At 41.7% G+C, this 25,448-nt stretch overlaps 1 protein-coding gene across 4 annotated transcripts in view; it reads right to left on the bottom strand.

Annotated features, from left to right (window-relative positions):
* The window catches only part of LOC116334146 (endophilin-B2-like), a 40,412-nt gene extending 15,360 nt beyond the window's left edge, over window positions 1–25,052 (bottom strand). The window contains exons 1-12 of one of the 4 annotated variants that reach the window (XM_039615725.1): window positions 24,607–25,052; window positions 20,823–20,964; window positions 18,360–18,488; window positions 17,949–18,082; window positions 17,190–17,282; window positions 15,073–15,135; window positions 7,718–7,741; window positions 7,537–7,626; window positions 5,895–5,995; window positions 2,912–3,158; window positions 504–620; window positions 319–413 (exon numbers count right to left, since the gene is read on the bottom strand). In XM_039615725.1, the coding sequence (XP_039471659.1) occupies window positions 510–620; window positions 2,912–3,158; window positions 5,895–5,995; window positions 7,537–7,626; window positions 7,718–7,741; window positions 15,073–15,135; window positions 17,190–17,282; window positions 17,949–18,082; window positions 18,360–18,488; window positions 20,823–20,964; window positions 24,607–24,669 (1,197 nt within the window). In that variant the 5' untranslated portion in view covers window positions 24,670–25,052 and the 3' untranslated portion in view covers window positions 319–413; window positions 504–509. Of the gene's footprint in view, window positions 1–318; window positions 414–503; window positions 621–2,911; window positions 3,159–5,894; window positions 5,996–7,536; window positions 7,627–7,717; window positions 7,742–15,072; window positions 15,136–17,189; window positions 17,283–17,948; window positions 18,083–18,359; window positions 18,489–20,822; window positions 20,965–24,606 lie in introns of those variants that run through there. The other 3 variants (XM_039615726.1, XM_031757483.2, XM_031757485.2) reach the window with 3 other exon arrangements.
* Between the last annotated feature and the right edge of the window lie 396 nt (window positions 25,053–25,448).

Genomic DNA, 25,448 nt, shown 5'->3' with positions numbered 1-25,448 from the left:
AGTTTACACATCCTGTAGCTGCTCAAACAGATCATCCAAATATAAAAATATTGCCCAACTCCAGCCAACTGCCAGGAACTGACAATGCGTGAGAAAGGTTCCCACCTTTGTTAGAACTGTACAAACTCAGAACAAGCTTACTTTTTTATGTCCGGTAAAATCAGTATATTTACAATGCCATGCAAAAGTTGAGCTTCACACTATGGAAACTGTCCACTTGGACAAGTTCCTAAAACACGCTTGGCACACAACCAGAGTGAAGTCAGACGGCTTCAGCAGAAAAACATTTATTGTAAGAATTTTCCAACCGAGCAGCCCAAAGCAGGGAATCATTCCAAGAAGAATCAGTTTGTGCCTTCCACTCCAAACACTTATAAAAATCAGCTGTGATTTGTATTCCTCAGCCAGGTACTCTGTGGAGGGTGAAGACAAGTGTCAGGTTTAATTTGTGACACAAGGACAGCAGCAAGAGTGAAAGAGAGGTTTAAAGATGGCAGTGAGACCTGCTGTCATGGTTTGGAGACGGTGACACTGACACATAGACAGGAGGCCAAGCTGGAGGTGTTCAGAAGTTCCATCGGAGTGAGCGGGACGGATGTGATTGCATGAAAGTTGTTCAGCTGCAATGAATTCATTAAAAATCATACAATGAGATTTCATGAATTGTTATTTAAAATCGGTCTCTCACAGTGACAATGCACCTACAATGTGAATTTCAGACCCCTTCATGATTTCTAAGTAGGACAACTTGCAAAATCTCAGGGTGTTCAAATACTTATGTTCCTCACTGTATATGCAAGGTGTAAAAACTGCAGATAGTCAGATTAACAGCAACAGTGTTTTGTCTATATCAGCCATTGTAGAAATTCATCTCATGTAAACAATAACGTGGTGCACAGGGTGACTTCAAAAAAGGCGCACACCTTTGACGTTCTGTGACTAAATCTCCATTTTCCTCGACCACACATAAACACAAAACTCTCCACCCTGACTGGGATATTTCAAAATCTCAGTTTTCAGTGATCAAAAACGCTGCTTATGTGTAGACGAAAAGCCCAAAAGCATAGAAAAAGCTGCGTTTTCAAAAATACCCATGTATGCGTAGACGTAGCCTTAATGTGTGTGCGTGTGTCTTTATGTCACTCTGTGTCTTAGTGTGTGGCTGAGAGGGAATGAGCGAATGGTCTGTGTGTGTGTGTGTGTGTGTGTGTGTGTGTGTGTGTGTGTGTGTGTGTGTGCGTGTGTGTGTGTGCGTGTGTGTGTGTGTGCATGGCTGGGTTTGAGGCTTGCTGGGCCTTCGCCGCTGTTGGACATGGTCACTGCTTCCCACTGGAGCTTCTGCCTGGGGTGCGAGTGCTTGCTAGTTCCAGGGCGCATGGCTTGATGTTCTGGTGTGGGCGTTGGCTCGCTCCCTTGGTGGCTTGGGTGTTTTGGACGGCCTCATGGGGGGGTTTGACTACCTGGAGCTGTGGGAACCTGTTCTTGACTCATACCAGGGTGGCTGGCCTCTAGCAGGTTCGTCTGCCTGTTCCCTCTGGTCCTCTGGGACTCTCACCCTATGACAGTGCCCCCCGCCCCGATGTGGGGGTGCCCCCCTCCTGTCTGTGTTTGACAAATGTGTCACACACAAATGGGTGTGTGACACCTTCTCTCACACTACAAGAAGATTCCTGCCGAAATGCCGTGCATTTATCGAGACTTTCAACCCCAGGTAGGCCAAGTATGGAGAAATGTAAGAAAAGAAAAATATCTGAAGAAAATAGAATATTTAATGATGCCTGGGCACATTTATTTGCATTTACTTCTGACAAGAGCGGCCTAATTTGTGGATTGTCGATCTTCCGATCCACATACGTATTTGAGCAGCCATTCTCCACCCAAGTGGAGTCGTGATAGTTTGCAGACTTTTTGATTAAATGGTTTTGTCGCCTTGAGGCGACTTTTGTTGTGATTTGGCGCTATATAAATAAAATTGAATTGAATTGAATTGAATTTTGCACGCTCATACAATAACCAGTTGGTCACAGTAAACACTGCAAATACTTCTTTAATATTAAAAAAAGTTAATTCTGTAAATTATGGTTTTAATTAATGGAAAAGGGATGATATAGATGGAGTGGTTTAGGGCAACTAAAAACTCTTTACTGTAAACAATGTTTCCAGTTCAAAACAAAAGATGATGAAAAACAGTAAATGTGACAGCACAGTGATTCCATCTTTTATATACAGTTAATAGTCTGGACAAATGTAAGTGCAGTTAGTTAGGAGTTGGTATTTTGTCAATGCTACATGGCTCAGTCCACGACATCTGCTGGACAAATAACCAAAAAGATGTCCAAGGTCACTGGTTTTTTTTGGTTTTGGAAAGTTGTTCTCTCAAATCTTTGAAAAAAAAAAAAAAAAAACAACACCACCCACAACATTTTTTCTTTAGGACTTTTTCAGAAATAGAGGGTTGTGGTTTGTGTGGCCTGAACTTTAGAAGTTAAACTACAAATGTCTGATCTGACATAAAACACTCTTTTATGTGGCGTCTCTTTAGTGCAAACCCTATGTGATAATAATGACTCCACTATTGCAATTGGGGGATTCACAGCCTGTCAGTAGATATCTTGTGTTTTTAAAAGCTGAGAATCATGTCTCGACCTGACGTTGGGATTTTAGGCCAATGAGTTATAAAGGGATCACAAAAAAATGCTGCAGGATGGAAACCTCCAAACCTTAATTTCATTCTGCACATGCCTACGCGCTCTTTCTATTCATACTCGTAGCCTTAAGCTCAGGAGTGTTTGAGACGAAGGCGGGTGAATACATACACTTCCCACTGGTTTGTCTCACATACCATAGAAACTTCACTTACATAAGTGAAGTATGTGTGTGTGTGTGGTGACTCAGCTTGACTCTGCTGTACCTCATCAGCCAACAGTGACAGCTCACTGGTGTCGTGGGCATCATAATCATACAGGACCCTGGCCTTCCTGGCGCCCGTGATGGGCAGCTGTGACTGCTCCATGGCAAGCGTGACCGGCTTCTGGCTGGATGAGGATGAGGAGGGGACGGTGGCTCCGGAGGATGCTGGTCCAGACAGAAAGGCAGGGGACACGGGATTGGGGCAGACGGAGGCAGAGGAGTGGGGTGCACTGACAGCATTAGCACATCTGTGTGAAGAGACATACACGATAGGTATGCTTTACTTACTGTAAACAAACGTTTTATGCCTCCCAAAAAGGAAGAAATAAAAATTTATTATTTGCAAAAAATAACTTCAAGCCTGTTTTTATTGAATTGAATCTCAAAATGTTTAAGGCTTTATTGGTGTTTTTTTTCTAATGTATGCAAATATTTTATTTTTTTTTTTTTTTGGGGGGCAGTTGGACAGTTGGACTTTTAGCAACAGTTTTAAAAGCAAAAAGCTTTCATCTCCCACTTCATAACCTCATACACAACCCCAGGATTCAGGATTACTGGTAGGCCTGTTTAGCAGCTGGACTGTCCTGATGTAGAGCCATACAGCTGAAATACATATAAACCACATTTTGCTGACGGCCATTTCCCCAAAATCTCCTCATATCTTCCACCCTCCAGTTCCTCTGGGGAGACTGAGGTGTTCCCAAGCCGCCTAAGAGATGTAATCTCCCCCCACAGTTACAACTTTTCCCACGATGGCTTAAATGAACATAGGGTCCAGTGAAAGCAGCAGTTTTGTTTACGTGGTTTGGCTTTAGCTCTAAAACTCATAGACTAGGGTCAGCATTAATGGGAGCGTCACTGATGATGACGTAAACAAGGATAACGAGACAACATTAAAACGAATTTCAGGTTTTGATTCGTCACAGGGGTGTTTTTCCAGTTTAAACTATGTTACCGGAGGTTATGAAAAAGAAGGCAGCTCAGTGTCTGGACCTTGTGTACATGTTTTGACACCATCCTGGTCTCTGGTGTGTTTGAGACCACATGCTGTCTGAATATTGAAACCAGCAAGTATTAGTTTTCAGGTTTGATCCAAATTTCAGGATTACTATGAATCATGAAGTCTTTCCAACTTGGTCTTGAGGGAACAGCTTTCTTATTTTTTGGCTCAGTATGACATATTTCAAAACGTTTTACAAATGTAAACACTCCATCTTAATGTCATTGATGGTCTCTTATTTTTAATCAGATACTGACATTTAATGATTTCCAAAACACTGCATGGCTCTTTTATTTACATTTTCACATCATCTGTGTCCAAATGGAGAGCAGTGTGTTCAGTGACCTCTGACCTTCACTGACACAAACGCCTCCAGATTCTGGCCAATGACGGTTCCAGCTTCATAAATCAGCCTCCCTGTCATGGATGCCAGGATGATGAAAACTTTATTCTAACACCCGAGACAACAGCCAAATTCATTTCACTGCAGTGAATTTGGACCGTTTTTGACTCTTTTTGACATCAGACTGAACAGGCAAAGAGTGGCATTATTAAAGGATGACACAGGTGAGCTCAAGTTACTACAAGTAGGTAGAGAGTAAAGTGCTTAGTTTAAATATAAGCTATTTTGAGGACTTTAAGCTACACGGTATTGCCAAAGGTTTTTACTCAGTCATCCAAATGATGGAGTCCAGGTGTTCCAATCACTTCCATGTCCACAGGTGTATAAAATCAAGCACCAAGGTATGCAGACTGCTTCGACAAACATTTGCCAATGAATGGGTCGCTCACAGAAGCTCAGTAAATTCCGGCATGGTACAGTGATAGGAGGTCAGCTGTGCAATAAGTCCAACTTTGAAATTTCCTGAATACTAAATATTCCACAGTCAGCTGTTAGTGGGATTATAACAAAGTGGAAATGACAGCAACTGTGCCATGAAGTGGTAGGCCATGTAAACTCAGAGTGGGGTCAGCGGGTGCTGAGGCACATAGTGTGCATGCCCAAACTTCATGTGGTTCAGATTAGCTCTAGGACAGTGCATAGTGAACTTCATGGAATTGGTTTCCATGGTGACCAGCTGCATCCAACCCTCTAATCACCAAAGTGTTCACTGTTCTGTGTGCAGATGTGTTCTCTGGAGTGATGAATCACATTTCTCCATCTGGCAATCCGATGGACGAGTCTTGGTTTGACGTTTGAGAAGAGAATAGTACTTGTCTGACTTTACTGTGCCAAGTGTAAAGTTTGGTGGAGGGGGGATTATGGTGGAGGGTTGTTTTTCAGGAGTTGGGGTCGCCTCCTTAGTTTCAGTGAAAGGACTTGTTGATGCTTCAGCATACCAAGACATCTTGGAGAAGTTCATGCTCCCAGCTTTGAGGGAACAGTTTGAGGACAGTCCCTTTCTACTCTAACATCTTTAGTTCCCGTAAGTAGCAGCATTTTGGATGACCATGAGCTCAGTAAGGACCAGACAACTTTTTGGGTATCACTTTGAGTCAGGATGTTTCTCCTGGATGTTTTTTTATTGCTAACATTGTTCAGGTACCCAGGAGAAATCTCAGTGTGACTGTGTTCCTGTTTTCTGCTTATAGATGGTGTGAAAACCTCTGTGATTATGTCCTTCCCTTTGGAGGCGCTTTATATTGTAAGGTCAAGACCCTCCAATAACACAGAGAAAATCATAGTCATGAACTACTGACGATTGTTATTGCTTAGTTGAAGGCCTTACTGATAAGTCAGATATTGGATCCAAGTTAATTATTGGAAACAATGCCATCACGGGTCCCTTGAGAGACTGCACCCACTCCCAGCTGCACATCAGATCCAGACTAAAGCCTGTGGTTATTTTCAGTATTTTGTGGTGTGACTAACTCTGATCTCTCCCCATAATTTAAACAATACAAGAAAAGCTGAAAATGTTTTCGATTCACTAAATATTGCGGTCGGTGGGAGTCATAGCAGTGTCTGCAAATAAATCCCGACCTGTTGAGCTCCCGCTGAAGGTCCTGCATGTAGTGATGACACTGAGCATAGTAGGTGGCCTGAGCTTCAGCGAAGTCCTGCAAACAGCGCAGATGGTTGAGCTGGTGGGAAAAGAAAGGAGAGGATTGACTCAACAGGAGTGAAGGACACCAAAGATTTTATAAGTCATCATGCACCTTTAACAGCCAGTTTTCTCACTCATGGATGAAGATGGGACTGAAATGTTTAGCTCTAGAAATGACCACTGACAGTCAAACAGCTGTACAGTCACCATTTACTGCCCAGCTTTACAGCAGTGTTACATAGGCACAAAAATGCTTTAATCACGGCAGTCCAATAATATTCCACAGGATGCTCATATTCAAAGCATTACAGTAGGATGGACACATTAAAAGAATTCCCCTGTGTTTTAGTCATGGCTCTTTTTTCTTTTGAACTTTTGATTATGCAGTATACATTTTCCTTATAAACTGGTTATGGTTCAAAAGGAAAGTGGTTATGTTGGAAGGGCATGCTGAGAAAAATATCTCTTGCCTTTCCCTGTCGTTTGTGCAAAATACCAGGTAACCCGTAGATGTTAACTGTGCAACAGGTTTTATTTTCAGTGAGTGCCAGCAGTCAGCCGGCATTTTAAATTATGTTTAATGAGCGACGCACACCTGAAAGGTGAAGCTGTGATGATGCTGAAGCATTGTTACCACTGTTTCATATGTTTCCACTCATACTGTAATACTGAGACATATCTACAAGCTAGTCCTCTGGAAACCATGAGGTGTGAGTGTGTTTGTGTGAGTGAGAGGGTGTGTATGTGTGTTTGTGTGTGTACTGGTTTAGAAATCTTTGTGAGGACAGAAAATTGGCATGCCACAATACTTGTGGGGAGCAACAGTCACTTATGCCTGTCCCACGAATTTGAAGGCATTTTTGAGGCTCAAAATGTGGTCCTAGTGTCAGGATTACAGTTAGTTTATGATTAGGTTTATACTAAGGGTTACGGTAAGTGGCTAGAGAAAGCATTATGTCAATTAGATGTCCACACCAAGATATGAAACGAGTGTGTGTGTGTGTGTGTGTGTGTGTGTGTGTGTGTGTGTGTGTGTGTGTGTGTGTGTGTGTGTGTGTGTGTGTGTGTGTGTGTGTGTGTGTGTGTGTGTGTGTGTGTGTGTGTGTGTGTGTGCGCGTACGCTCTGGCACAGCACTGTGTAAGGGCCAAATAAAATAATCTGCAACACTACTTTTATTAAAAATAAACAGATATATTACAATATAAACACACAGACACAAAGATGAGGTCAGGCCATTGAAATGTTCCCAAACTCTCAAACAAACATCAAAGCCTCTGCTTCTCTCTCTGCCTGAAGGGTTGGGTCACATAAAAGTTTCTCAGCACCATCGATGTGCTTTGTTGATGTGTAAACATCAACAAAGCTTTATCTGGTGCCTAAAAGCTGTCCGCCTTCATGCATTTCATTTAAAACATATTTAAAACCAATTTAAAATCACCATGAGAATAACATGGTTTGGTTCCCATATGTTCATCTGCAATATTTTGACAAAAACACTCGAATGATTCACGCCGCATGGCCTTTAACAGGAGCCTTTAACAGGAGCCCAGTGGGGTGACCGGCCTGCGGTGACTCACATGTGTGCTGCTGATGCCTTCAAGCAGCAGCCTGGTGACCTCAGCCTGGCGATCAAACTCCGTCTGGGCCACGCGAAGCTCGTGTTCTGCCTGGAGGTGAAAACGAGACGAGAGGAAGGAAGGAAGCTGACAACATGAGTCCTGCATCTAGAGAGCGCTTTCTGCTGGTGAGGGTACTCACTTTGTCCACTTCTTCACTGAGCAGCTGAGAGGAGCGTGGCAAGGACAGAAAGAAATAAAAAGTCAGGAAGAGCAGATTATCTTCATAGACACAGCTGAATCTACATCAGGGCTTTAGTTTCACACAGGGAAGGGAAAAAGCAGCCATCAGGGTGGATTTAAGGTGGATTTAAGGTAATTTTTATTGGAAATTTTTAGGCAACAACTATGGAAGAAAAGTATACTTTAATTAAGATTATTTAATCCACTTAATCCACTTACGTTTAACTCCTATCTTCTCAGAACATGCTATTTTTTACTTGGGGTCAAGCCTGCAGTACATTCCCACAAACCCGTTGGCCCTCTGTGCCTAAACAAATCTACTAATGCACACATCAGAATAAACAACTTGGTAGCACTTTATAATGACAGCCAGAGTATTGAGGTATTAGCAAGTGCTTCATTCATCATGTATATAGCTATTTATAAAAAACAGACATATTATTATGACTGTGACTGATAGCAGTGACAGCTGTACATGGTGTAACAATAACAGCTGCATAAACATGTCTGTGCTTATAAATGGCACTCTAAGGGGAAGTAAGGATATGGAAATGATTAATCAAGCACTTAATAATGCTTAACAGTGTGAAGCCATTATATATTATATTAATATATATATTATTTATATTATATAAAAAAACTTTTGTTTTTGTTGTTTCTCATATTAGAATGTGTGTTTCTGGGGAATCCCTGCACTAAAGTGGTGTCCCTGGAAAATGCCACATGCTGTGACAGTGTGCGTCGGATAATGACACCTGATAAAGGAGAATGCCTTTGCCGAAAATCTTGGCTAAAGGAATCTCCTTTTACACTGGAAAACGCCCTTAAAAGCGCAACCACCACTGTGGTCTGCTGTCATGCGGTCTTACTCATCATGAATATGATAAGAAAACATGAGGCTCAAAAACAGCCGTAGTCCTTGAACACATCTCTACTGTAACCTAAAGAGGAGACGCACCTGGAACAACCGGCATCAGCATATAAAAAGGAGCAGGACCAAAAAAAACTTATTTCAGTTACTTAGCGGGACGCAATGGGACTCTAATGAGGATTTTTGCAGGTTTTAAATGTTCCCATGTTGGAAAATGATGCTCAAGTTTCATCTTCCAGCACACAGAGCTATAAAAAGATGCCAAGGCAGAAATCTCTTGTCTGAAAATAAGACTGGGTGGGTGGGGTTATACTGTGCTGTGGGAAAACTGAGATGGATTACGAAGTGAAAGGATAAAATCGTGTGAGTCACCTTCCAAATGAGAAACAACAAATGGCTTTTTGCTGCTGTTTGCATTGAAAGCAGACATCACAGGGGAAACCCTGCTGCTAAACAATTCCACTAAAAGGGGCATCCTTACAACAGAAAGGAAACATTTACATCAAATAAAACCAGTTTGTTGTTTGTGTTATTAATGCCAAACCTTGCATTAGTGACCTTTCCACACTTCGCTTTACAAACACGTTTTGGTTCCCTGGGATCCAGTCTCCCTGTGAAATAATCTCAAATTCATGCCCTTTTCCCTGGCAGACTCCTGGCTATGACGACAACATGCGATATAAACTGTGCTTATGTTTATAATTAAGACTTAAACGCATCATTTCACTGAGTGAACCTGAGTTACAGGAGATGCTGAATAAAGGGAAAGCATGACCTCAAATGCACTGTAAACACAGCGATGACGCACCTCTCGCAGCTGCTGCTGAACTTCACACGACCTTTACTCTACATTCTGCAGATGCTGAAGACTGGAGGAACTGGTGTGGAGCTGCGCCCCCCGGTGGTAAACATGCAGTATTGTAGCGGGGAGGGAGCATCTTTTGCTTTGAAAAGACTTTATGGACAAATACTTCATGTTTAACCATCCTAAATGTAGATGTGTATCCCTGTGTGCAGGTTTATACTAGTTTATGCGAAAAATTGTGAGTTCTTTGGTCTACACGATGCGGTTTGTTCTCTAATGTTCCTCTGAGGCTGTCACAGAACCATGTTCTGTATTTCGACTGAGATTAAAGGACACACTCTGGACTCTGTTTATTTATTATATGGCCTCTTTTATTTAGGGCTGTTAGAGTAAAGGGGGCTGAACACATTCGCAGATTTTTATTTGCAAAACCTTTTGAAATCTTTGTTGGTCTGAATGTGAAAAATTTAAAGAGGGTAGGATATATTTTTAAAGCACTGCATGTCAGTTATAATGCTATTAACATTAAAATTAAAATCCCCCTGTCCATTTGGGATGAATGATATGGTAGAAGTAACCTGGAAGCTCTTTTTGTGAATAAAAGGTATGGTCCTCCCTACCTTTTGTCACACAAAGGATACAATTTATTACATTTCTCCAGGTTCATAGATTTTTATAAAGTTAATTTATTTCCCAGATTTACCTGAAGAGTCTCTGGTGGAAACTGTGTGACATCTCTTTGGTCTAGTTTGCTGATTCAATCTGCAAAAGCCATCAGTGAATTTCCTAAAATCGGGTTTTCTGGGAGTGTCCTAATCGGTGCAAGGATTGGTGGTCAATCTTTAAATGACCCTGGGACATTTTTGAAACTCTGAATCTCTCTTGTTGGTTCTCCTGAACAGGAAGAATAATGACATCTGATAATTTTGCTGCTTTTAACCTAGTTTATCCCTGTTCTGTGCGTTCTAAAAGTAACAAAGGGAGGGAACAAAATAACCATGAAGTCTAAACAGGAGGGGAAATAACCATGAAACACCCTAAAAAACATGTCTTTTCTACCCAAACTACTAAACAAACATGGGACTTCTAGTCTCTCCACGTGTCCAACCTTCCTCTGCTCTGACACGACTGGGTCGGGCTCCACGTCCCAGCTCTCCCAGCCGCTCTGCAGCTGGTTTGATGAAACCACAAAGGGGGTCAAAAAATCAAAAATAAATAAAAATCATATGTTGTGTAAACACTGTAACTGTCCTAAACAACATAACAGATTCTTTTTCCTGTCACATATATTTCCAGCATTAATATTAAACATGGCCAATAAATAACGACATAAAGGTATACCCTCAGGCTTCAGTCGGCTCTAAACCAGGTATTTGAAGCTCCAACCACTTCTTCTTAAATCAGAAGAAAGCTGTCTGAAAGGCAGAGGAACTAAAAAGGCTTGTTTCAGACTGAGGATGAACTGAGGCTTTGCACCAAGGCTCTTTAAGGATATTTTTATTTTATGTAAATGAAGCCATAAAAATCAGGCACAAGGTTACAAATAAAATATAATTGAATATAAAGTGACCAGGATCCCAGGGATTCTGTATTTATCAGGGAATGTTATTTGATCATAAAAATAATTAAGAACTTATAACTCCAATGAATTACAGCCATTTTTCAAAATAAAAGTCCATGCGTCATTCAGGTTCTGCTGATCGGTGTCTCTGTTTGAGCTGAAGCTGTTGTTTTTGTTTTATTTCACATCGGCGTACAATAAACTTCAACAAGCCTTCATTTAAAAAACATCAGAGCCAAAACTGAACAATAATAACCATGCTCAAACATGCTTGTGTCATCAGCAACACGTCATGCACAAACACCATTATCTCATGGCTAACATGACATGCTCGACTGAACATTCAAAACACAGCCCTGAAAGATCACTCATGCTGTGAAATCTGCAATCTAACAACTTTTTATTTTCTAGATGTTGGCACAAAATAAAAGAGCCAGTGAAGTGTAAACTCCAGAGCCCTGATGGGATCAGCTGAGATAAAACAAATCTCACTTTCACATCTTTGTGCTCCTCATCTGTGCTCACAGACTTCTGTAAAGAGCTTTTCTTCTGAGAAGACACGTCCAGGTTTAGATTTTATACCTTTCTATTATTCACCCCTGAGCTTTCTTTGAAATGATAAACGTTCTAGTCTAAAGCAGAAGTAAAGAAATAAACTCTTGTGTTTTCCTCTAAAAACAACAGGTCAGGACCTCACTGGGTTAAAAGGCTGTCACTTGTGCTTTTCAGTCTACAAAAACTTTTTGAGTGTGATTTGCAGAAAAATGCTGTTCAGATTAAAAATCTGAGATCCTGGTTTATGAAATAAGATTTTTTTTCCTTTTTCTGTTTATTTAACTTTCATTTAAGCGGCAAATTGTTAGTGACAGCAGCAGCCTGGCAGTGTTCGCTAATACGGCTGTGGCCAAAACTACATTTTGATTTGAATACAGTTTTTTAATACATCTGAGAACCATTAAAAAAAAACTGAAGCAGAGAAACACAAAACCTTCAGCTTATTGGGTTTTCTTTTCTCAAGCAAGCAAAAAAAAATTGAATACATAAATAACAATAAAAAATAGTATTTCTGCCCATATTTGGGAAATTCTATTTTACAGTAGCTGAAATCATATTGATAGCAGGACTGGTAGCAGAAGCAGTAGCAGCACTAATAACATTAGCAGTACTAGTATCAGGGGAGTAATAGTTCATTTCCATTTTAATTATTTAAGAGCAAATCACAATAACACGACGTTTTTTATACTGTAAATTAAAGACACATTAATACGGAGAAACCCCAATGATCAGACCACCCCATTATGAGCAACACTTTGGCGAGTGGGAAGGAAAAACTCCCTTTTAACAGGAAGAAACCTACATCAGAACAAGGCTTGTTTCATTGTTGTTATTATCATTATCATTAATAATAATAATAATCCATCCATCCATCTTCTTCCGCCAGCCGAGAGATATAATCTCTCCAGCGTGTCCTGGGTCTGCCCCGGGGCCTCCTCCCGGTGGGACATGCCCGGAACACCTCACCCAAGAGGCGCCCAGGAGGCATCCGAACCACCTCAGCTGGCTCCTTTCGATGTGGAGGAGCAGCGGCTCTACTCTGAGCCCCTCCCGGATGGCTGAACTTCTCATCCTATCTCTAAGGGAGAGGCCAGCCACCCTTCGGAGGAAGCTCATTTCTGCCGCTTGTATCTGCGATCTCGTTCTTTCGGTCACTACCCACAGCTCGTGGCCATAGGTGAGGGTAGGGACATAGATTGACCGGTAAATTGAGAGCTTCGCTTTTACACTCAGCTCCCTCTTCACCACGACGGACCGGTGCAGCGTCCGTATCACTGCGGCCGCAGCACCAATCCATCTGTCGATCTCCGGCTCCCTTCTTCCATCACTCGCGAACAAGACCCCGAGATACTTAAACTCCTCCACTTGGGGAAGGAACTCATCCCCGACCCGGAGTGGGCACTCCACCCTTTTCCAACTGAGAACCATGGCCTCAGATGTGGAGGTGCTGATCCTCATTCCCGCTGCTTCACACTCGGCTGCGAACCATTCCAGTGCGAGCTGGGGGCCATCACCCGATGAAGCCAACAGAACCACATCATCCGCGAAAAGCAGAGATGAGATTCTGAGGCCACCGAAGTGAAAGCCCTCCGCCACTTGGCTGCGCCTAGAAATCCTGTCCATAAAAATTATGAACAGAATCAGTGACAAAGGGCAGCCCTGGCGGAGCCCATCACCCACCGGGAACGAGTCCGACTTATTGCCAGCAATGCGAACCAAACTCTTGCAACGATTGTATAGGGATCGAATGACCCGTAGCAATGGGCCAGACACCCCATACTCCCGCAGCACCTCCCACAGGACACCTGTATCCTTGAGAGGATAAAGAGCTGGTCCAGTGTTCCGCGACCAGGATGAAAACCGCATTGTTCCTCCTGTATCTGAGGTTCGACTAGCGGACGAACTCTCCTTTCCAGCACCCTGGCATAGACTTTCCCAGGGAGGCTGAGGAGTGTAATCCCCCTGCAGTTGGAACACACCCTCCGGTCTCCCTTCTTAAAGATGGGGACCACCACCCCGGTCTGCCAGTCCAGGGGTACTGCCCCTGATCTCCACGCAACATTGTAGAGGCGTGTAAACCAGGACAGCCCTACAATGTCCAGAGCCTTCAGGAACTCGGGGCGGACCTCATCAACACCAGGGGCTCTGCCACCAAGGAGTTGTTTAACTGCCTCAGTGACCTCGCCCCCGGAAATTGGCAGGTCACCCCCCTCATCCCCATACTCCGCTTCCTCCTCAGAAGACGTGTCAGTGGGATTAAGGAGGTCTTCGAAGTATTCCTTCCACCGCCCGACAATTTTCTCAGTCGACGTCAGCAGCGCTCCGCCAGCACTATACACAGTGCAGGTAGAGCACCGCTTTCCCCTCCTGAGACGCCTGACGGTTTGCCAGAATCTCTTCGAGGCAGTCCGAAAGTCTTTTTCCATGGCCTCTCCGAACTCCTCCCACACTTGAGTTTTTGCTTCAGCCACTGCCCGAGCCGCATTCCGCTTGGCCTGTCGGTACCTGTCAGCTGCCTCCGAAGTCCTACAGGCTAACCAAGCCCGATAGGACTCCTTCTTCAGCCTGGTGGCTCCCTTCACCTCTGGAGTCCACCATTTGGTTCGGGGATTACTACCACGACAGGCACCAACCACCTTGCGGCCGCAGCCCAATGCAGCAGCTTCGGCAATGGAGATGCTGAACATGGTCCATTCGGACTCAATGTCCCCAGTCTCCCTCGGAATGCTGTTGAAGCTCTGCAGGGCGGGGCCCCGGTAACCCTATCCCAGTCAGGGTAAACTGTTCTCTTAATGTTTTCCTCATAAGGGTCAATATACATAATAATAACAATAATAATAATGATAATAATAATTTAAAATAAAGAAAGCAAATCAGACTTTTACATTTCTGCACCTACATTATGGGTACAATTGGTTTCATTTGGGTTGTTTCTGTTTGTCAATGTAACCTTTGTGTAACCTGATAAGTCATTAATTATAAATTCATATTTAATGTGGCAGCCTGGCTCTTTTTTTGAAGGATGGCTCACTTTCCTCACCTCAGGCTATTTTTGTTTATTTCGTGACGAGGTTGCTTTCTCAAAAGGAAAATACATTAAAATACAATTAAAAATGCATTTTCATATATTTCCAACATATGTAGAAATTTTTGTAGATTTTTGTTTGGTTTTGTTTTAGCAAAATCACACAGCTGTTTTTTCCCCACTGTCCTTACTTGCGGTTCACTTTGTTCATTTGTGATTGCCATGAAAAATAGTATATATATATATATATATGTATATACATATAAAAAAGAAAAACTAAATTTTTTGATAATAAGCAAAACCAAAGAAAAGACACAAACAGGCTGGAGACCTGATTGTTAAACAAGCCCATGTTAACAGCTTCAGCTGCAGGTCAGACTTAAAGATGCTGCTGTTAGTTTCTTTTTGGGGTTTTTTGCATATGAAATTAAAAATAAATGCATTTTCTTGATCGTCATGTGAGCCATGAGTTCTGAGGTGCTGCTCGTTTCTCTTACCGCTGATGCACTGGCAGAAAGAACATAATTTCGAGGCCGTGTCTCCTGAAAATCAGGTGCAGCCTACAGCAAAGGAGAGCAGGGAGGAGGAAACAAACACAGATTGGCACAGAAGTCATGCAGTTACAAACTGTGAGCAGACAAATAAAAACATGTTAGCAGGAAGCACAAAGCAAACACAACGAGAGCAGATCATTGAGCCTGAAGCTGGAAGCATCCACAGCATTTAACTCGTGACCCCTGCTGACTCCAAAGAGACGTCACAGTGAATAATTTATCGCCTGCTTTTAAGCTGTGAATGGTCAGAGTCGCATTACATTCTGATGCTGATGGAGCTGCTCCACCCTCCTTTTTGTTTGTAGACCATCGTTATTACTAAATTCAGTCTGTATGACCACGTTCTCTTCAGAGGAAATCATCCTGACACAGGTCAGCTTCAGAGACGAAACGCAAGCACCTGCAGCTGCCTGACTAAAACAAAATAATTCATTTATTTAATGTTTTTTGGGAGTTATTCTTCTAAAACTCTACTAAACGAAGAAAAGCTGCCTCATACTGAGCTGGACTTTAATAAATAAAACCACACAGCATAAAGTTTATTTAAAGGACACTTTTGATTTGATTTGTTTCCACAAACAGAGGAAGGTCTGATCATGTTGTTAGATTTTTCCTCCACTTCAAAGATTTTCTGTTTTATTGGAAATAAAAATAAAAAGAATTTTTTTTGTTTTTCAGCTTCTATAATTTTATAAATCCTATCGTCGTTCTCGAAAAACCTCATTCATGCCTGTAATTCTCTGCATGTGCGTCTTGAAAACTCATCTGAGGTTTGTGTTCAGATGCTGCTGCTCATCTTTTGACAGGTGTTTGATCACATCACTGCGGTTTTAGCAGGTTTACACCGGCTCCATCTCTGTTCAGGTTTTAAGATATAAAGCAGCTAAAGTTGCTCTGACTGCTGAGGTCTCGAGTTGAAGCCCTGAGACTCTGGAATAACCTGAAACTTCAGATTTGTGCTGCAGATTCTTTTAAATCCCGTCTTCAAACTCACTTCGTTTACCTTTGCTTTTAATTAAATTTCACGTTGAGTCCCATCGGGCTTTTTTATCTTGTAGTGTCTTTTTTTAGTTTGTTGTAAGTTAATTTTATTGTTTGTTTTCATGACGTACTTTATTATATTTATTTATTGGTCTATGGTCTTTTCTTGTTTGTTTTAAACTAACTTGTAAAGAACTTCTATCAACTTTGTTGCTTTTAAATATGCTGTAGAAATGAAACTGAACTTAAAGTATCTTGTGTTATAATATCTGAATTACTAATACCTATGAATGACATTGATTGGATTGATCGGACCTTTTGTGGCCCATTTCAGATTATTGAGGACCAAAAATTCCCATAAAAGTCTCTTCTTATGTAAAAAAAACAAACAAACAAAAAAAAACTAATCCCTGTCAGAAATCTACTACCGAAGGGCTCATTTGATCTGCATGAATCAGTACTGATGTTTTGTGCTGTGACAATGGTGCCCCCTGCTGGTACCACAGGCGTCTGAGATAGCTCACCAGCATCAACTAATACCAGGTTTACTGTGCTTGTTTTCTTCCATTCCTGCATGCATAGGATAATCTGACATAGCTCTGTTAGATTAAATCATTTTAAAATCAATGCGATGGTGAACAGATGAACTCTGAAGGCTCCCAGTGATCACTGAACTGGACTTTAGTTCTGATAATCCAGCTGAGAAATCTGCCACTGTGAGAGCGTTAACAGAGCAGCCATCGACCTGTCTGCTAACGAGGCGTCCACTGCATCTGTTGGAGTTTTTAAAGACTAAAACAAAAGACTGTTTGTAATATTTACATGCAGAGTTGGTGCATAAAGAAGCGTTAGGAACTTTTCCTTCATGAATCTGACAAACATGCGACAAGCAGCGCAGCCAGCCGGTAAGCTTTCCAACATGTCAGAGGTGAATCTGCTCACATGCACTCTGAACATGTGACCAAAACAAGAACAAAATGAGCACCTGACATACTTCACTCAAAGCTGTCTGAGTCTGGCTGTGCTCTGATGGTTTCTGATCTTAGGGTAGAAGAAGAACTGTTGAAATTTTATCTCACCGCTGCTTTGGCTTCTGCCTGCTTGGCTTTTTTCAGGCGTGCCTTACAGATGTCCAGATCCAGCCGGCGATTCTCCAGCAGCCGCCTCTCTTTCTGCACGAGGAAGAAAAAAGAAAACGATTCATTCAGCAAACAAACCTGCAGCAAACAAACCTGCAGCAAACCTGTGCAACACGTCATCACCCTGAAGACCTCCAGCAGCGAGTACATCGCTCTGACAGTTCAGGATTTGTGATTTGATCCCCATTTAGATTTTTACTGATTCTTTCCCTTCTTTATTTTTGTGTTAGGTCAATTTTCTTCTTTCTTTCAACTTCCTGCTTTATTTTGGTAACTACTTTTTCCTATGTATCACTTTTCTTTCCCGCTTTCTCTTTCCCAATCACTGGTTTTTTTTCCACTCTGTGGAAAAAGTCATGGGGTGAAGGAAAAGTGTGAAGGAGAACAGATGAGGACAAAGGAAAGGAGAGGTTTGGTGCTCGGACAGTCTGACTGCTCTCACACACTAAAGGTTCAAACATATCAGCAGGTTACGGCATTGAATGAAAAACACACTATTGATGAACATTTTCACGATATTCACCACACAGCCATGCTGACTGTTTGTTTTTAATGATGCTATGAATGGCACTTTCTCTTTTGCTTTGCTAAAGGATGTAAAAGGATGCTTACAGCTGCAAAGACTTCATTCCTATTTTGTATCAGCACATCAGTATTTACATATACTGACATATTTTCATATGAAACAGTCAGACTCACTGATATGGTCCTCCAGTCTCCCTCCAGGAAGTTGCGCAGAGGTGAGAGGAAAGTGGCGGCAGAGGTGTGGAGGAACTCGCGCTCGGCTCCTCCGAGCCTCTTCTGGTACTCCCCTACTGTGATCAGGGTCTTGCCTACAGTTACAACAACACAGCAGCACATACAGGTTCAAACCACAGATTTGATGGAGACAAAACAATCAAATCAGTTTTGAAATAAAATTTGGACTAAAGTGTGTTTTAGCTGTTTAAACACCCTCCACGTCCACATTTATTTTTTGTTTTCTTGAAAATGTTGTAAAATGCTTTGCTCTTTAACTGCTAACAGAATGAGAGCTGCTTCAGAGGAGCATTTAGAGCTTCATGAGTCATTAGCTGCAGCAGTATCAGTTTCAGCTGCAGCTCCACTCACCGTATGGCGTCTCTGGACCAAATTCGATGGCGGCCTCCAGCATGTACTGACCCAGCAGCTCCGCGTTGGTCGTCCTGGAGGGAAGCTTCTTGTCCAGCTTGTCATAGATGAACTCCTCAATCCGAGCGCCTGGATACAAGGTGATAAAAAGACAACTGTGACCAACACATTAAAAAAAATTATCCCACACTCTTTATTATCCTACATTTAAGAGTCCAATTGTACCAAAGGTGTTATTAATCTCTCTGAACAAGCTAATTATCTGTAATTTACGGCTTGAATTTATTCATAGTTTACTCCTAATACCAAAGGTTATCTTTGCTTCTAAAATTAGTTTTTTTAATGGGGAAACATTCCTCCAAATTCCTCTGATACACTATGTGTAAACACCAGTTCACTGCAGGTGTTTAATCTTCAGTAAATGCAGACATGTTGGCGGTTCTGAAAAACATTCACTTATGCACAGATGTAACTTTGGTTATGAATAATTCAAGCTGCATCAGAGCTGGCAGGAAATGGTTGGGGTCGGTGGTGGGCGTGTACAGCTCTTGAAGCATTTTTTAGTGGGAACCCACTAGTGTCATAATCTTTTATCTGATATTTTATCTGACATCGCCATATTGGTGGTCTTCCTATGGTATCACATTTATGTTTCTCTGGGGCCAGAATTGCAACTGACCAATCCCACCAACAGGGCATACAGGGGTAGGAGTGGATCGGCGTCTTTGATCATTAAATATTGGCAGCAAGATCAAAGCTGCAGCCCAGTGTTTCATTCAGCTAATAAAAGCATAGCCTTTGCTTTCCATGGCAGCTGGATCACAAATGGATCTATAATCTAAACTTCAACCTGTTTTTAACAACAGCATATAACAGCAGATAAATGTTGTGGGTGGCATCATATCTGTCTTGACATGATTGGTTGAAGTTGCCCATAACAAGCAGTTACAGACAGATAGTTCATCAAATTGCCTGCTAATCATTATATCAAAGAACCAGCTATTCTCCAAATAGTTTCCAGGATGACTTCAAACCATCTGATGGGTCTGGTTAGTATAATGTGTGATGGGAAATAAAAATACAAGTACATAAAATTGTACCCGAGTATGGTATTTGAATCAACCAGGCCCTGCCAAGGTATCAGTGGCTGTATCCCATCAAAAGTTGGCAGGTGTCTACCTGAATAGAAGGTCATTAGTAATTCAACACCTGTTTGTATCTACACCCTCCAGTCCAGACCTTAAACTGCACAGCAGACGGTGTCTGAAGCTTAAAATACTGTAGGTCTGTATGTGCTAGACTACAGATGTAGTCAGATGTTTATGTGCATGAAAAACCAGAGTAATTTTGGGATTTTAATAAACTATCCAGAGCTTTACACCACCATAGACTGAGAGGGTACCAACCAAGAACGAAGCCCCTGCTCTAGAATGAACACCACTATTTGGCCACAATGACAATATGTGTGTTTGGAGGAGTAAAGGTGAGGCTTTCAAACCTACTATCACTACACCACCTCTCAAGCCCAAGATTACTTTGACATTTCTGGCCCTGATGAGTTTATGGAAACTTTTGACCACAACTATGTATGTATAATGTGTAGTCACATCACAATGCTGAGTAGGCTTTTTACACAAAGCACTCTGGGAAAAGAGGCCAAGACTTACCAGTGTGGTCAACTGAAGCATGGAGGGTACAAAATACACAGGTCAAAGGTTAAGCATTACTCCCACCATCCAATCATGTTCACGTTTAACTATAAAAGCTTCTAAAAGGCACATTTCCAGAGAAAGTTCCCAAAACACCCAGAAACTAACGTCCAGGGACTTTCCCCAGGGTAAAAGTTCCTCCAGCAAGTTAAACTGATTAGACTAAAATTAATTCGTGAAATTGTCTCAAATTCTAATCTAACAACCTCAGAAGCTTCGACTTTCTTGTTAGTCCAAACACAAAATCCCTCTGGCTATTCATTTTCAATTATTGTCAGACACTAAAAACAAATCCTGCTTTTAGTAGGTTTCTCAGAAATGTAAAGCATTAAAAAAAATTGCAAGATTAAAAAGCTTTTATATATGACCACTTAGCTTTAGTTATTAACACGGGAAGGTTGTTATTCTTTGTAAAATACTAGCTCCTGAGCAAAGACTTTATAGGAACTTATTACATATACAGTTCAACAAAAGGGTCAAATAATCTATCGCTGGAATTCAGGAACTTCTTTTGGAAATGATAGAGCTCAAAAGGTTTCTGCTTCCCAGGGAAATTTCCTTTAGTAGAAACCTTAACCGTAACTAAATGTTACTGAGCAACAATTAGCAAAACACTGTCAAAAGAACAAGTTCTAAGTATGAACAGATCTTTTGTCAACAAGTTTAAGAACTACATCTTCTTTCAACTCAGTGCAAAGAGTTGAAGATGCGACTTTATATATGTAGGGGAACTTCTGCAATGTATAGAACTTACTGGGATTGGGCTGCAGTAGCACCTCTGTTTGTTTTAAGATCTTTTCAGTCCAATTCTTGGTGCAGTCGGCACGAGTGATCAGGTTCTCCAAGTGTGGATCCAACTCAGTCTTCTCAGCCTGGCCCAGCTTCTCCTCTGTGAACTAAGAGTGAAAAGTCACAGGTAGATGACACTGATAACAGGCAAACAAGCCCTAGAAGTTCTGTATGAATCTAAACCAGGTCATCCACTGCCCATCACCACACAGTTCTAGTGCCGGTTTGGATTATGAAAACCAGCTGATAGTTTGACAGTTTTGAGAGTTGATCATCACATAGCATTTTTACAGAAGTTGGGGTAACTTCATGGGGGAAATTGTGATCTGCATCTGCCAACTTCGTAGGGGTCCAGTAGCCACTTCTAACATCATTCCAACTTTGGGAACAGCAATTTTGTGATCCTTTGCTGGCACCAATTGTTTTTTTGGTGGAATCCATTCTCGTTTGGGCCACGTGCCCATGTCGGTGGAGAGGGACTGCATGGGGCGGATGTTTGGAGCTTTAAGTGAACATCTCAACAGTTATTGCATAGATTTCTATGGAATACTATACCGTAATATCTCTAATAATGCTTAATCTGTGATCATATTAGAAGAAGTGGGACATAATCAACAAATCCCAGATTGAATTGCTTACTTCACAGAATGAATTATCTACCAACAAACCACCAAATTAATAGAGTTTGTCACTGTTCGGTTGGTGTTCTCAAGATTAAAAGGTAATGCTTGACTGAGTCAAAAGGTTATCTTCATCTACTTCAAAAGGATGTTCATTTTAAAAAAAAAAAGGATCAAATGGCATTTTAGTTTTTATTTATACAGAAATTACAGAAAATCTCAAAGGTTTTACAAACCAATGTGAAAATATCTTAATTTTTAAACTTGTCCTCATGCTTTTCATCTACCGCTTACTCGATCTTTATGATCGCAATTCTATAATAATCAGAACAAACCCATCATATTTTAAGACCCAGACAAATTATCTTAAACCTCAGTTTCTAACTTATACATACGTTTTTATTCTCACTAACTGGAACTTTGAAGCATGTCTTATGCGATCAAAGATGAGAAGGCCCACTTCTGCTCTCTAATAACTGAGGCCAAAGATCGCCATCTGTGGTATCAGGCCGGGCTGTCAGATGATTTCTTTCATTCAAATCTGACTGACAGACAGCAACGGCGGCCAGCTGGACTTTAAAGGCAGGCAGAGGAATTCACCGTCACTGTCAGAAAGCAGCAGGGAGAAACTGACAGCAGCTTCATGGGCGAGATCGGTTCTTTAAAAGGCAAAAGTACTGGCAGGTATTCAGGAGCTCTGTGATGGACAGTCTGTTATTCAGGGCTGGATTATTGGACTCCACTCAGGGCCTTAGGGACTGTAAAAGCCGTAGGTCCACCAAGTTTTAATTCATTTGTGGGTATTTAATTAACCTTTCCTATCCTTTACAGCACAGCAATTTAAGGACTATGCAAATACATTAACTCAGCACTTTGTCATTTCTAGTTTTATATCTCTTGGAGATATATCTTTTATATACTTATAAATGCACCATGGGTGGCTTGGGGTGAAACTGAGTTTCAGTAGACTGTATACTGTGGTGCTGCTTTATTGACAATAAAGCTCTTGAATCTTGAATCTTAAAGAGTCTAACTGGGATAAATTTGAGCATTTATCCAAATACAACATTTAATCTAAAGGTCTTTAAATTTTCTTATTAAGCTTTTTGCTTGGTCACTGGCACCACTAAAACACCACATCGAGTACTGTAGTGGCATTGTGTCAAAATCTGCACCCAGAAGCAGCACCAACCACAAAGAGACAGAGAACAACTACAAAGATGCAAATTCACCACAAGGGGACACACACAAAGACTGAGTCTCTTTCGCTCCCTCTCTCTCTTAGTGTCTCACTAATGGTTGGTCAGACTTTTAAAGTCAGCGTCCACGAACCCGTTCACTCCCAGTCTGTGAGTCATATATGACACGTGTAGACATGTAAACTACAGAAAGAGTTAATGGTTTTCTGGTGTTGTGCAGAGCTGTTTTTTGTTTTTTTTATCCTGCTTCCTGCCTTCATTGGTTTCCTCTGTTTTCCCACAATGCACTTGGACAACCTCCAGGAAAGCAGTCTGACCTTGTTGCATTCATGAGTTCATTTTTTCCCAATAGGAGCAGCAGTGTGCAGAATAAACCAGTTAAAATGCTTCACTGAGCTTTACGCCTTTTATTGATTAATATTATTCCTTAATGATTTTAAATACATTATTTTAATCTTTGAATTAAAATCATATACTGTGAAAGTTCATATTTGGTGAAGTCAGAAGAGCCTCTGTCTGGATAGGATGAAGTGTCACTCTTCAAATAGAGATTGACAGACCACGTGACTTTCGCGCATTGCTTTGTGGGTACAAGTGGCAACAAAATTTAAAAAAAAGAAATCTTTAACAGCATAATAACTTAGCAATAAATTCAATGATTTCTGACTAGAAAAAAAACAACAGAAAAAATGCATTCATGCATTGTTCACGCATTGGTCAGACCACATGTTTCAAACTCAGAGCTCATGGAAGACATCCAGCTCTAACTGCAGAGTTGGTGTGATGTGGATCGACTGTTGTGCTCGACTTGCTCGGAAACAGTGAAGAAACTTGTTGAATTTTTGTTGCGTCATTGAGGCTTTTATGCAGATTAAATTCTATCCACAATGTTCAACAATATTGTACAGGAGACCCTTTTTTTATGTGGTCCTTGATGTGATCCCAAACCCACTTCAGCCTTTAATGAAAGTCAGTTTGACCTCCTGCACTGTAGACTGTCTTTACGGGTAACAGACAACTGCAACTCACCCACTAATGCCCAAAGGGGATCTTTCAATCACTACAGTGGCCTCTTGTGTCTCACAGGACGGATCTCAAGAACCCAGTTCTTAGTCTACCCAGCACTAAATGAACTTGGGCATAGATGCATGTGAATTTACTTGAGACAAATGGGAACCAAACAAAGTGAAGTAGCTTTCAGTTTTCATGCTCTCCAGCTGTGGAACAAACATCCTGAAAATATGGTCAGTTAGTTTAAAACAGGGCTTAAAAACTTGACTCTTTGAAGTGCCCTCATTTAACTTTAATCTTTTATTTGCTTCTTACTGTAACAATTCAATGTATCCTGATTATAATGTTTTAAATACAGTTTTGATGTCTTCTCTTTCTGTGATGAGTGAGATGGAGACCTTTTTAAGCCTTTAATGAAAAGTGTATCATATGGCTGCCGAATTTCTTACTGAAGCCTAAAGATCCAGTATTTTTCTGCTCATTACCTGACTTGTAGCACAGACTTTATCAATGAATTTCTAATTTTTCGAATGGGGTTTGGTGTACAAGTTCTCGAGAGTGAATGATTTAATGCTGTTTGCGACTGGTGAGCCAGATAAATTAATTAATCTCTATGTTGGGGAGTTGGAGGGGAGCAGGACGGAGCCTGCTGGAGTCACATGGGTGATGCACCCGATCACAGCCATCAATAATGGATCGAGGCTAGACAAACCTTTATCGGCTTACACGCAGCGGCTGCTCGGTCTGCATGGAAAACACGCCACACAAATACACTCCGTTATACACACAGACCTCACGAAGAAAACGCAAAGCTTCAGCTTCTTTAATCGAGCTCCAGGCCCAGCGGGATGCAGTGAGAACCTAGCGGTAAATCGGTCCACACATCACTGCCTGCAGCTGGAGGGAGGTCCGGTCTTACCTGCACGGCCCGGGTGAAGAAGACCCCCGCATCAGAAGCCAGTTTTTTCACGTTGAAGTCCATGATGGAGGCGAGCGGAGGCGAGCATACAGGCGGGGCTGTGCTGAGTGTCCCCGCAGAGGGAATCCTCCGGATCAGCTGACCAGCAGGAACAGAAGCAGGAGGAAGAGGAGGATGAGGAGGACTGATGTCAGGAGCTGTAATCCGCTTCGTTCACGATCGGAAATCTGCTCACCGCCCTGCGCTTAAAGAGACACCGCACCGGGCTGCAAGTCACGACTCCTCCGGTCCCCCTGCAGCAGTACTGAATCTCCACATGACCTCCTCTGACACCTTTACCGGCAGCTGTGTACAAAAGCACTGCAGAAATATCACAACCCTGCATAAAAAACGCCTTCAAAGCGGACCCGTCTGCTTTTCATGTCTTCTCCAGTCACATCTATCATTCAGGGGCGTTTCTACGGTTTTTTGATGGGGTGGCTGCAAACAAAACACCAAAACCTGCAGTTCCTCTAGTGTCCACCAGTGGCTCTAACAGCGAGCTGGTCCCCATTTTAAATTATTAAAATAAACATGTTTACAGATATATCATTATTTATTTGAAAGCAGGTGAAGACTGAAATATCTGCCTGTATATTTCAGGTTGAGACCAAATACATATAAAATGCAGAGTTGTTTAACTTGCAAAAGGTAAATATTTAAGGAGTGTGCACTTATAGCCAGCATACTCTTAGCACTGGATCCCAAGCATGGGAAGGGCTGCATCAGGAATACAGCATAAAAACATAAAGTCTGCCAAAACAAACAACCAGCTTCAAGCATGAGTTTTTCTGGAGAAACAG

The sequence above is a fragment of the Oreochromis aureus genome, linkage group 7 (assembly GCF_013358895.1).
Source record: "Oreochromis aureus strain Israel breed Guangdong linkage group 7, ZZ_aureus, whole genome shotgun sequence".
NCBI lineage: Eukaryota > Metazoa > Chordata > Actinopteri > Cichliformes > Cichlidae > Oreochromis > Oreochromis aureus.
The sequence above is the reverse complement of the archived record's forward strand: the minus strand, read 5'-3'. Positions and strand labels throughout refer to the sequence as shown.